We start from the raw sequence: 14,054 nt of genomic DNA on the forward strand, positions 1-14,054 counted from the left end.
CTGGGGAGCTAATTAGTTCTGTTGCTCCTGTGTCAAACACTTCCAAATGTGTTTCAAGTGAAGTTGAGGGAACACCTGAGCCATTGCAGGGTCTCCAGAAAAGTGATTCTGATACTTTTCCTGTAACAACTTGTGGAGAGATTCTCAAAGCTCTAGTGGAGAGGGGAGATTATCAATCCCTTAGCCAGGAAGAGCTCATAAGTGAGGGGAACATCGAAGAGGAGGTTGACATAGGAGTGGCAAATCCTTCTACCCCAATCATCCCTGCTGAGGAACTCAAAAAGTTTCTTGAGAGCACCCTTGGTGTTAAATTAGAGAAGAAGATGCACATGGCTCTGGAGAAGTGGCATGATTTGCCTTTAGTTATCAATTCTGTGAGACAATACATTAAGGTCATAAAAGAGGCCAAGAACTATGGAACAGCGGAATATCTCCGTATAATGAAGTTTCACAAAAAATGTTTGTCTCATCAGACCTTGATGAAGGTTAAAGCACTTCCTAAGACTCAGTAATGGCCTTGAGTATAAGCACACTTAATACTAATGGCTGTCGGAATCCTTTCCGAATGTTTCAGGTACTCTCCTTTCTTCGTCAAGGAGGGTACTCTGTGAGTTTCCTCCAAGAGACCCACACCACTCCAGAGCTTGAAGCAAGCTGGAATCTGGAGTGGAAGGGAAGGGTCTTTTTTAATCACCTCACTTGGACATCATGCGGGGTGGTGACCCTTTTCTCAGATTCCTTCCAGCCAGAGGTCCTGAGTGCTACCTCTGTCATCCCTGGCCGTCTATTGCATCTTCGGGTCCGGGAGTCAGGTAGAACATATAATCTAATGAATGTGTATGCTCCTACTACCGGACCAGAGAGGGCACGGTTCTTTGAAAGTTTGTCAGCCTACATGGAGACAATTGACTCTGATGAAGCCTTGATTATAGGGGGTGATTTTAATTACACCCTTGATGCTCGAGATCGCAATGTACCCAAGAAAAGAGACTCGTCTGAGTCCGTTTTGCGAGAACTAATTGCTCATTTCTCCTTGGTTGATGTCTGGAGAGAACAGAACCCAGAGACGGTTGCCTTTACCTATGTCAGGGTGAGAGATGGTTATGTTTCTCAATCCCGGATTGATAGGATATATATATCGAGCCATCTCATGTCACGAGCCCAGTCGAGCACCATTAGATTGGCACCATTCTCAGACCACAATTGTGTATCCCTGAGAATGTCAATAGCACCATCTCTGCCAAAAGCTGCTTACTGGCACTTTAACAACAGTATATTAGAAGATGAGGGTTTTGCAAAGTCAGTCCGGGATACATGGAGAGGCTGGAGGGCCTTTCAGGATGAATTTGCCACATTGAACCAGTGGTGGGATGTAGGCAAGGTTCACCTAAAGCTCTTGTGTCAAGAGTATACCAAAAGTGTGAACGGGCAGCGCAATGCAGAGATTGAGGCACTGAATGGGGAGGTGCTTGATCTTGAGCAAAGGCTATCAGGCTCTGAAGACCAAGCCCTTCAGTGTGAATATCTAGAAAGGAAAGAAGCGCTGCGTAACATGGAACAACGACAGGCTTGTGGTGCCTTTGTGCGAAGCCGGATGCAGTTACTTTGTGATATGGATCGTGGTTCGCGATTCTTCTATGCTCTGGAGAAGAAGAAGGGGAACCGAAAACAAATCACATGCCTTTTTGCGGAGGATGGAACCCCCCTTGAGGATCCGGAGGCTATCCGGGACAGAGCCCGGTCCTTCTATCAAAACCTTTTTTCTCCAGATCCCATCTCTTCAGATGCCTGTGAGGAGCTATGGGATGGGCTTCCAGTGGTCAGTGAGAGGAGAAAAGAGAGGTTGGAAACACCAATCACTCTAGATGAACTCTCTCAAGCACTCCGTTTAATGCCCCACAATAAATCTCCTGGGCTTGACGGACTGACCATAGAGTTCTTCCAGTTCTTTTGGGATACTCTGGGCCCTGATTTCCATAGGGTCCTAACTGAGGCCTTCAAGAAAGGTGAGTTGCCACTTTCGTGTCGTCGAGCAGTGTTATCACTACTTCCTAAGAAGGGGGATCTCCGTCTTATTAAGAACTGGAGACCAGTCTCACTGCTTAGCACAGACTATAAGATCGTGGCCAAAGCTATCTCACTTAGGCTCAAATCTGTGCTGGCAGAGGTGATTCATCCTGACCAGTCCTATACAGTCCCCGGTCGGACAATTTTTGATAATGTCTTTTTAATCCGAGACTTACTACATTTTGCGAGAAGGACTGGTCTATCTCTTGCTTTTCTCTCTCTGGATCAAGAGAAGGCATTTGACAGGGTGGATCACCAATATCTTATAGGCACTCTGCAAGCCTATAGCTTTGGCCCACAGTTTGTGGGCTACCTGAAAACAATGTATGCCTCTGCAGAGTGTTTAGTTAAAATCAACTGGTCTCTGACTGCACCTCTGGCCTTTGGACGAGGAGTTCGGCAAGGATGCCCCTTGTCGGGACAACTGTACTCGCTGGCCATTGAGCCCTTCCTGTGTCTCTTAAGGAAAAGGCTCACGGGACTGTTGCTCAAAGAACCTGACATGAGGGTGGTTCTCTCAGCCTACGCTGATGATGTAATTCTTGTGGCCCAGGACCTAGTTGATCTTGAGCGGGCACAAGAGTGTCAAGAAGTCTACGCTGCTGCCTCATCTGCCCGGATCAACTGGTCCAAGAGAGCCTTCTGGAGGGTTCTCTAAAGGTATATTTCCTGCCTCCTGCTTTTCGTGACATCTCGTGGGAGAGTAAAATCATTAAATATTTAGGCGTCTACCTATTAGCTGAGGAGTATCCTGTCTCACAGAATTTCATTGAACTTGAGGAGTGTGTTCTAACGCGCCTTGGAAAGTGGAAGGGTTTTGCTAAAGTACTTTCTATGAGGGGGAGAGCTTTGGTGATTAATCAGCTGGTGGCCTCTCAGATCTGGTACCGGCTGATATGTCTTAGCCCAACTCAAGAATTCATTGCTAAGATCCAGAGAAGGTTACTGGACTTTCTCTGGATAGGAAAGCATTGGGTTTCTGCAGGTGTCTCAAGCCTCCCGTTGAAAGAGGGAGGGCAGGGAGTCGTGTGTATACGTTCTCAAGTGCACACCTTCCGTCTCCAGCAAATACAGAGATACTTGTATGCAGATCCTTCTCCACAGTGGTGTACTCTAGCATCGAGTTTTTATCGCCAGGTACGAAATATGGGATATGACCGGCAATTGTTTATAATTGAACCTGAGGGTTTCCTAAGAAACCTTTCAACCCTGCCGGCTTACTACCAAGACACGCTAAAAACCTGGAGCATGGTATCCGTGTTAAGGCAAGGAGCCATTGAAGGGGAAGACATTCTAAATGAGCCCCTACTTTACAATCCATCTTTTAAGACTAGGATGTTAGAATCCATCAGCATCCGACGTCGCCTTTGCCAGGCTCGGTTAACCAGAGTTGGAGATCTCCTGGATTTTGAGAAATCAGATTGGGTGGACTCTCAAGCAGTTATGCAACGCATGGGATTCCTCACCACTAGGGTTCCACACCGTCTTCTCAAGGAAATCAAGGACACAATCTCTCCTGATTCTCACACCTTCATTGATGGGGTTTTACATGCTGGAGAGCCACGTCCACCTTGGAACTCCAGACATAATAATAGCACCTAAAACCCGTCAATCCCCCCAAGCACCTGCTTCCCCCAACTTGAGCCAGTTGGAGAATTTTCCATTGACACGCTTTCATGATATAACAAGAAAGCTGTTGTACTCTCTAATGCTTCACACTGTACACTTCCTTGCCCTCATCTCCCGATATGATACCATCTGGAGACGTGTGCTTAATGAGGGTGAAAGACCTCAGTGGCGAGCTCTTTATTCCAGTTTGGTGCCTAGACCAACTGGAGACTTGAGTTGGAAAGTGCTGCATGGTGCATTGAGCACGGGAGAGTATTTAGCTCGTTTTACAGACTCCCCAGCTGCTTGTCCATTCTGTGGCAAAGGAGAGTCTGTGTTTCATGCTTATTTTACGTGTGCCAGACTGCAACCTCTATTGGCTCTTTTGAGGAAGCTTTACCTGCAGTTCTGGTTACACTTTTCCCCTCATGTTTATATTTTTGGACGCCCAGTATCCCGGGACAATAAAGAGAAAGACCTTCTCTCCAACTTGCTCCTGGCTTTAGCTAAATTAGTCATCCATAAATCTAGAAAGCAATGTTTGGAAGGTGGGAATCCTCTGCCAGCAGAGGTCTTGTTCCGAGTGCTGGTGCGTTCCCGCATCCGAGCAGAGTACACCCAAGCAGTGTTTACTGGTCGGTTGAAAGAATTTGCTGACCAGTGGGCAATAGATGGGGTACTTTGCTCAGTATCCCCAGACCTGGTTTCTGTTCAGACAATTCTCACACTCCATATTTAAGTGCACTTTAATTTAAGTGACAGTTGTATTTTAATCAGTTAATTATCTCCTTTGAGATGTGATTAACTTTGGTGAGCAATCACTCACCTGCAATTTGAATAATATATCAGCTAATGAAAAATCAACACATTGACTGCATTTTTGTGGGGTAAAAACACAGAAATATACGTATACCCCCCAAAACCATATATTTTTAGAAAGTAAACATTCTACCGAATCTAAAATGGGTACCCATGCCTTTCTGCTCCAAACTACTGAGTCGCAAGGCTTTCCCAAAATTGTCAGTTTTGGTGAAATATCTGAAAATTTCCTAAAAGCTTCAACTTCCCAGCACCATATCACCCATGTATCATTACGTACCAAGAAAAAGCACCCTAAATATGATTGCCAGGGTTCCTCCAAACAGTTTGGTGGCCATTGTTCATAGGTTTACCAAAGTATCTGGCATTTAGAGGCCCCAAAATGAAGTTAGCGCATACAAATAGTCCTGTGGGTAACTTCAGCTAATAAAAAATAAACACATTGACTGCATTTTTTGTGGGGTAAAAACACAGAAATATACGTTTACACCCCAAAACCATATATTTTTGGAAAGGACACATTCTACCAAATCTAAAATGGGTACCCATGCCTTTCTGCTCCAAACTACTGAGTCGCAAGGCCTTCCCAAAATTGTCGGTTTTGGTGAAATATCTGAAAATTGCCTCAAAGCTTCAACTTCCTAGCACCATATCACCCATGTATCATTACGTATCAAGAAAAAGCACCCTAAATATGATTGTCAGGGTTCCTCCAAACAGTTTGGTGGCCATTGTTCATAGGTTTACCAAAGTATCTGGCATTTAGAGGCCCCAAAATGAAGTTAGCGCATACAAATAGTCCTGTGGGTAACTTCAGCTAATGAAAATTCAACACATTGACTGCATTTTTTGTGGGGTAAAAACACCGAAATATATGTTTACCCCCCAAAACCATATATTTTTGGAAAGGACACATTCTACCGAATCTAAAATGCGTACCCATGCCTTTCTGCTCCAAACTACTGAGTCGCAAGGCCTTCCCAAAATTGTCGGTTTTGGTGAAATATCTAAAAATTGCCTCAAATCTTCAAATTCCCAGCACCATATCACCCATGTATCATTACGTACCAAGAAAAAGCACCCTAAATATGATTGCCAGGGTTCCTCCAAACAGTTTGGTGGCCATTGTTCATAGGTTTACCAAAGAATCTGGCATTTAGAGGCCCCCGAAATGAAGCAAAGCAATGCTAAACATAATGCTTTTTATGGAATTTCTGAAAATAGTCACAAAGCTTGCATTTTACCCCATTATATAACCCACATTTTGTAACGTAGCAGCAAAAGTCATCCTAAATATGAAAGCAAGGAGTGTACTGAACAGTTTGATGCCTGATATGAAAAGATTTACCAAACTAGGTGGCATACAGAGACACCCAAATGAAGATAGTACATATGAATTTTCACATGTGACGCTCTGACTGCTACAATACAAGCACATGGTATGTGCATTATGCACCGTAAGACCCCCTAACAGTATGGAGACCCTAGAAACCCATATATTTTCTGAAATTACACATTCAGACGAATCTAAAGCAGGTAATTACATCTTTCTATTGTGAAACTACCAAACCGAAAAAGCAATTCTAAACATAACTCTTTTATGGAAATTCTGAAAATAGTCACAAAGCTTGCATTTTACCCCATTATATACCCCACATTTTGTAACGTACCAGCAAAAGTCATCCTAAATATGAAAGCCAGGAGTGTACTGAACAGTTTGATGCCTGATATGAAAAGATTTACCAAACTAGGTGGCATACAGAGACGTCCCAATGAAAATAGTACATATGAATTTTCACATATGACACTCTGACTGCTACAATACAACACCTGGTATGTGCATTATGCACCATAAGACCCCCTAACAGTATGGAGACCCTAGAAACCCATATATTTTCTGAAAGTACACATTCAGACGAATCTAAAGCAGGTAATTACAATTTTCTACTGCAAACTACCAAACCGCAAAGCAATGCTAAACATAACGCTTTTTATGGAAATTCTGAAAATAGTCACAAAGCTTGCATTTTACCCCATTATATACCCCACATTTTGTAACGTACCAGCAAAAGTCATCCTAAATATGAAAGCAAGGAGTGTACTGAACAGTTTGATGCCTGATATGAAAAGATTTACCAAACTATTTTGTACACAGAGACCTGCAAATGGTTATATAGCAGACAAAATTTCCAAGGTCAAAATGAAGTAACAAAAATCACTAAAATCCAACAAAACCGCAAAAATCAATGCTTTTTTTTTTCTCGCCTACTGTAATCAGCAGTCAGAATAAATTTTTGATAATTTTAGCATGGCCAAATAGGTTTTACAGACAGAAAAAGGGGAACAACACCTTTGCAAAGCTGAAAATGTAATAAAATGGCAAAACATGCAATAAAATGTCTAAAAATGCACCAAAATCACCCAAATTGCAGTATAATCACCAAAATAACATACAAAAGGTATTGCGCAGTGCAATTAGCGAATACGCTATTCGCAATGGCAATAAAACAGTTTTTTCAGCCAAAAAAACAGACGATGCGATAAGGAAAAAAAAAAGACACAACAGTGCAAGTGTGTATGTGTGTGTACAACTGACCAATTGCATGATGTGTGTGTGTGCAAGCATGTGGGGGTGCTGTGAATGTGTGTGACCCCCCTGATCCCCCAAAAATGTATGTGATTGTGTGTAAGTGTGAATGTAAGTGTGTAATGGGAAAATAAGTGTGTGTTTGTGTGTGTTTCTGTGTGTGGATGGGCACTAACCTGGGGGAAGCAGGTCCAGATCGTTGTGCAGGGCTGGAGGAAGAAAATGCTGCATCACCCAGGAAGATCCGTTGTGAGGGGGCGGAGCTTCGGCTCAGGAAGTGAAAGCAGCAGCAGGACACGCAGTGTGCACGTGTCTGCTGCTGCATTTGGGGCCCCTGGGCGATCGCGCCTCAGGGGCCACTCGTTCCCGGCCCCTGCTCGTTGCCTGGGGGCTGGGGAACGAAGAGGAACGGAGCAAGCGGCTTGAAAAGCCGCTCCTCCGTTCCATAACCCTGAAATGCTGCAGAACGTAGAATCTACGTTCTGTGGCATTTCAAGTGCCATCCCCACAGAACGTAGATTCTACGTGGGGTGGCACTTAAAGGGTTAAATGTTTGGTCTTCACTGTGTGTTGCACTTTGAGAAAGGCTATAGGATTAGCCGAAATGTCTGTTATTTATTTTCAATAAATTTCACAGATTTTCTTGCATCTTAAGACCTGTGAGTGCTCGCCTTTTTCCAGGATATATATATGATACACAAAAGCCATGAATAGCTTGTAAATTATATCCTTATAAACGGTGAGTTCTGATGTAATTTCTGTCACATGAAAACTTGTGTATTATAATAAATAAAGTACCCCCGTTTGAAAATATGAGGATATTAGAAATTACCTCTGAGTTCCAAAACCTGTATAAAAACACACTCCTCTGTAACTTATACTATCCTTATATTTTACAAGAGGGGGTACTTTATTCACTATATATATATATATATATATATATATATATATATATATATATATATATATATATATATATATATATATATATATATATATATATAGAGTTCATGTGGGGCCGCACTCCGCTAAAACATTTCAAAATCGGGTGCAAGGTAAAAAATGTTACATATCATAAAAAAGACCAGCAACACCGATATACAGTATCTTGTGCAAAAAATTCAAATGTATTGAAAATGCATGTACAGCCACAGGCTGTACATGCATTTTCAATACATTTGAATTTTTTGCACAAGATATATCGGTGTTGCTGGTCTTTTTTATGATATATATATATATATATATATATATATATATATATATATATATATATATATATATATTGTTTTTTTTGTTTAATATATATATATAGTTTGTATTAAATAGTAAGAAGAAATGTCATCACCATGTATGTGCAACGTTTTGAGCCTAAATAGGCTCTTTATCAAGCCATGTGAAACAATGGTATGAGGTTCAATCAAAGTCCGTACCGGTATTTAAAACTTGTGTGATTTGCAAACACTGATACATTACTTACAATACCCTCCCCTAAGTCATAAATAAATAAGTTAAATAAAAGTGGACCCAATACCGAGCCCAGAGGGACCCCACTTAGAACCTTACTTCAAGCTGAGAATGTACCATTAACAACCACCCGATCCTGTAGCCAGTTCCCTCTACATGTGCACATGACTTCATTAAGCCTAACAGACCTTAGTTTAGAAAGCAGTCGTTTATGGGGCACTGTATCAAATTCTTTGGCAAAATCCAAATAGATCACATCTACTACTCCCCCACTGTCCAGCATCTTACTTACCTCATTATAAAAAGCAATCAAATTTGTCATAAATTTGACCTATCCTTCATAAAGCCGTGCTGATTGCTGCTTAGAAATGTGATCCCTTAACAAGCTTTTAAATAATTTGCTCACCACAGATGTCAAACTTACTGGCCTATAATTGCCAGGCTGAGATCGAAATCCCTTTTTAAATATTGGAATATTTGAATATTTCCAATCCAAAGGTACCATACCAGATGAAAGCGAATCTGAGAAAATCAGAATTAAGGGCCAGTCTAAAACTGAACTAAATTCTTTTAGAACCCAGGATGTATGCCATCTGCCCCTGGCGCCTTGTTTACATTAATTTTTATTAAAGCTTTATGAATCATATCTGAGTCAGCCACTGACTAGATTGAGCTGAGCCATCAGTGCAGCTATGGAGTGAGCCTGACTCCTCTATTGTATAGTTACATAGTTACATAGTAAAAATTAGGTTGAAAAAAGACAAAGTCCATCAAGTTCAACCCCTCCAAATAAAAACCCAGCATCCACACACACACCCCTCCCTACTTTTATACACTGAAGAAAAAAACTGATTTTTGATTGACTATTACCTGGTACCATTATTTAAAGGAGCACCACTCTCAACCCAGCATCCTTTTTACTAATTATATACTTTAAAAAATTTTGGGGGTTAGACTTCTGCTCAGCTGCAATGTGCTCCTCAATTCCTTTCTTTGCCTTCCGGTTTGTTGTTTTACAACATTTAGTATAGTGTTTATATTCATTAAATGCAGCTTCTGTCCCCACAGACTTGTAGTTTTTAATTGCCTTTCTCTTCTTTCCTATTAACTTTTTTAGTTCTATATTTAGCCACATAGGGTGAGTCTTAGGGGCACATTTACTAAGGGTCGAATATCGAGGGTTAATTAATCCTCGATATTCGACCATCGAAGTAAAATCCTTCGACTATCGAATTTTTTCGATATTGAGCGATCGAAGGAAAAATCGTTCGATCGAACGATTAAATCCATCGATCGAACAATTTTCCTTCAATCATAAATTGCTTAGAAAGCTTATGGGGAAGGTCCCCATAGGCTAACATTGGTGCTCAGTAGGTTTTAGGTGGCGAAGTAGGTAGTCAAAGTTTTTTTTTAAAGAGACAGTACTTCGACTATCGAATGGTCGAATAGTCGAACGATTTTTAGTTCGAAACGTTCGATTCAAAGTTGTAGTCGAAGGTCGAAGTAGCCAATTCGATGGTCGAAGTAGCCAATTCAATGGTCGAAGTAGCAAAAAAAAGTTTTCTTCATTCTAATCCTTCACTCGAGCTTAATAAATGTGCCCCTTAGTGCTTCTACATTTATTCCTTAAGGGAATATTCCTTAAGGGAATAAATTTAGAACAGTAATGATTTAATATCATTTTAAGTGACAACCATTTCTGTTCTATGTTTTTAGCTGAAAACATAATGCCCCAATCTATGGCAGTGGCAGCCCTCAAGGCACTTAAAGTAGCTTTTCTGAAATTCATGGTTTTTGTTGCCCCAGTGTAAATTTGTTTTTAGCACCAGACATTAAGGGGGTTATTCATTAAACTCTGAATGCAAAAATCACAGAGAATTCATAATTTTTATTTATAAAATTGGACTTTTAAAAAAATCACGAATTTCGAATCAAAAAATCTGGCATCTCAGACCTGTCGAGGTTGCATATAAGTCAATGGGAGAAGTCCCAATGATTTTTTGATGTGTGCTGGGTTTCGTGCAATAAACATAAGAAATTGGAGTTTTTTTAAGCATAAAAAAACCCGAGCGGATTTGATCTGAGTTTGCAGCAGAAAATCGGACTTTGATAAATAACCCCTAAATGATATCACATTATGGTCACTATTACCCAGGGGTTCAATTACTTGCACATCCGCTATATGTTCTTGGTCATTCGATATGTACGATTCGAATTCGCCGAATACAGACCTATTCGATCTAAAACAGAAATATTTGACCAAAAAAAAACTTCGACTTCATTTCGGGTTGGTCTTTTTGAATTCGAATTTTGCGTTTTTTTCAATTCGAAATTCGACCCTTGATAAATATGCCCCTTAGTGTTGCTCTGAGTTCTGAATGGAGTCAGTCCTGAACATTTAACTGTAGTCCAGCCAGGGGTCATATAAAGATTTGTGCAATTGGTTATCAGAGCTAGTGGACTGAAGGTGGAATTGCATTTTAAAAAAAAACTATGGATTTTTTTAACAAATGTGTACTGGAAATTTTTTTTTTTTATGTTGAACCAGAGACCATGCTCCTTGTTGTGCTATAACTGCCACATTGCTGTTTCTGTGTGTGTGTAAAATAAATAAATATATGACAGTTATTGGTACACAAGTACAACCACTGGCACACAATTCTGCAGCTGGAGGATAGCAAGTGTAATTGTTTCTGTAACAAAGTCAGTTCAGGGGATGAAGGTATATGGCACTGGCCTAGGCACACGCCAGTGGTAAATCCAATTAAAGAAGAATGCCAATTACCTGTGGTTGCAGCAAACGGGGTGATCCCAAATTTATTCAATGGTGCTTTACAACACTTTTCAAACGATCATCATGGGCGAATTGGACCCGGGCGTCAAAAAAATGTCGCGTGGCGAAATTTTTTTGACACACGCCTTTTTTTTTGATGCACGCCGCCATACAAGTTTATGGGCGTCATTTTTTTGGCGAAACGAGGCTAATAAATTCGCCCATTCCTAGTCAGTAGTATTCTCCAGATAAAACAAGTTATGCCGCAATAAAATATAGTCAATGTAAAGAAATTGAGATAGATCTCTCCCAGGGTAAAAACATTCAATATTGCTGCTGCTAAGAATTTTTACCCCATTAGTAAGACACAAAACAACATTGATTCTGGTCAAGCTAGTAATTTTGCTGAAAGCTCTGAAAAAGAGATATATGTTTGAGGAGTACTTTAGACAATAATCTAATGTTTACATGATAGCAATCAAGATACGGCTATTAACAAAGAATACCTGAAGGAGAGGGCTGTCCATTAACTACACCATTTTTAGTCTTTTCTTCAAAGTTCATCACTTCCTTATAAATTAGTTCTATGAAAGAGAAAAAAAATATTTAAACATGCCCAGCACCATTTAAATTACATACAGTATCATAGGTTCCATCAATTTGCCTGCCATGCAAGATAACACCATCCCCCCAAAAGGCACCAAGTTTGCCCAGGAGCAGCCCATAGCAACCAATAAGATGTGACCAGTAGATTCTACCTGCTGCTTGGTTGATATTTATGCTCTACAGTAGATGTGAGAAAATTGTCACTTTAAACTCAAACTAGAGCTCTGGAGCAGCATTTGCAATACTGAGGTTGGTTGACATTATTGAACAAGACCTAGCCAGATGAAATAGTATTGTGGAAAATAGCATTGACAGTAATTCACAATTAGTTAAACTATTTTGCGAATATTTTTTCTGACACCAAAATTATGGCATAACTCAGAAGCAGATTATGCCCATAAATATTCACAATTTGTATTTTTTGCCATATTTAAAAAGCGTGTATGGTCATTTGCAATGTGAAAAAAAATCACAATTCTGTTTGCACATTATACCACTCTTATCCAGCTGAATCAAGCCAAGTGTTCAATATATGGTTTAAATTATATACTGTAGTATAATGTTTTGACCTTTTAAATGGTTTATAGATTTGAGTAAACTCTTTTTTGTCTTCAGGTTGGACTTAGGCAGTGTTTGATTTGAGGGTGGTGCTGTGTGTATATACCCAAGGCAACAATATTTAGCTTTGTGCTTTTAGAAAGGGGTAAAAAAGGGGTAAAAAGAAGAAAATACTTTCTGAATTTTGAGATAACCTTATCTCTTACAGTTTCTGTTGCCATTAATGTGGGTATGGCTTTAAAAGTCCTTGTGGTAGCATGGACATGGCTTTAAAGTAGAGCAACTAAGCTGGTAACGGGTAAGAGGTGCTTAAGAAGGCAAATGATAACTATGTATAACCACATAAGGGGGATCATATAATAAACTCTCTAATGCTTTATTTACCAGAAGGTCCCTTCAGCAGACATGAGGGCATCCATTTCAGTTAGAAGAATGGAGGTTACTTTTGTTCCTTCCGCTCCATGAACTAGCATTTATGCAAGTTTTATTTTGACTTGAATGCTTGAGCCTGATACACGTGTAGGGAAGTGTTATAAGTCCTTTCCCTAAATGCATAACCCGGTGACTTTAAATCTGGCAAAACCACCAAAAACATGGCTGCTGCTTGTACTGCAGTGAGACAGTTTTTAGCCACAGCCTGGCCAATCAGCAAGAAGGATTTGCTTCTGACCTTGTGACCTCTCTGAAAGAAGTTTGGAGCTAAAATAAATGTGAGGCTGAGGTTTACCAGGAAGAAGAAAGCATGGTCTTTGCACAGAACTACTAAGAGCCAGCCTGAGATTTCTCCTCTCTGTTGTGAGTGTTCTTGCTGATTTGTTTCAGTAGGAAGCTAGGGATTTCACCTGTAGAATTTTTACCAATATCAGAGCACAGGGAGTTAGTTAACCCTTTCCAGTCAGCTATCATAGTGACTGGAACTAGTGCAGCTGCCTGAGCTATTGCTAGGTAAGTAATCCCTGTAGGATAGATAGAACTTCAGCCCTGTAGTGAGTTGCCAGCGTGTAGACCAGATCTGGACTGTGGATTTTCCATTAGCCTCCGTGACACTTGCAGTGGATCTCCTCAGGAATTCAGGAAGCCTTCTACATCAGAATTCCAAGCTCAGTGTGGATTAAAGCTGCCAGACTGCTTCCCTGCATCGGCACTGCCTCACAGGATCTTTCTTCTTTCACTATCACTGGGAGTTGGTGAGACCTTCACTTTACACACCCTGGGGTGCATCAATCTGGTTGTCACGGCCGGCACCCTAAACCAGAACAAGTGCCAAGCACCCTGGTCTCGGCTCGGCTTCACCAGTAGTGTGACCACCGTTGGGCTTCGGGAGGAGCCCTCAGCTTACTTGGGTGCTACCTGGACTTAACGAGAGGTGCAAGGCGAGATGTTCTGCCAGGCAAAGGGGCACGGCTGTTAGCAGAGTCTTTTGAGCCGAAGGTCACGGTACAAATGGAGCAGGCAACAGAATTGTCAGACAGGCTGGGTCGAGGCAGGCAGATAACAAGAATCGTAAAACAGGCAAAAGGGTCAAAACCGGGTGATCAATCGAAGGGTTAAACTGTAGAGTAGTCGTAAGCA

At 40.9% G+C, this 14,054-nt stretch overlaps 1 protein-coding gene across 7 annotated transcripts in view; it reads right to left on the reverse strand.

The window, feature by feature from the left end:
- The window catches only part of mapk10.S (mitogen-activated protein kinase 10 S homeolog), a 228,294-nt gene that overhangs the window by 7,395 nt on the left and 206,845 nt on the right, over positions 1–14,054 (reverse strand). For 6 of the 7 annotated variants that reach the window (XM_041579776.1, XM_041579777.1, XM_041579771.1 and 3 more), the window contains one exon: positions 11,825–11,902. The exons of the other annotated variant lie outside the window; for it this stretch is intronic. In XM_041579776.1, coding sequence (XP_041435710.1) covers positions 11,825–11,902 — 78 coding nt within the window. The remainder of the gene's footprint in view (positions 1–11,824; positions 11,903–14,054) is intronic. 7 annotated transcript variants of the gene reach the window in all.

The sequence above is a fragment of the Xenopus laevis genome, chromosome 1S (genome assembly GCF_017654675.1).
Source record: "Xenopus laevis strain J_2021 chromosome 1S, Xenopus_laevis_v10.1, whole genome shotgun sequence".
Lineage (NCBI taxonomy): Eukaryota > Metazoa > Chordata > Amphibia > Anura > Pipidae > Xenopus > Xenopus laevis.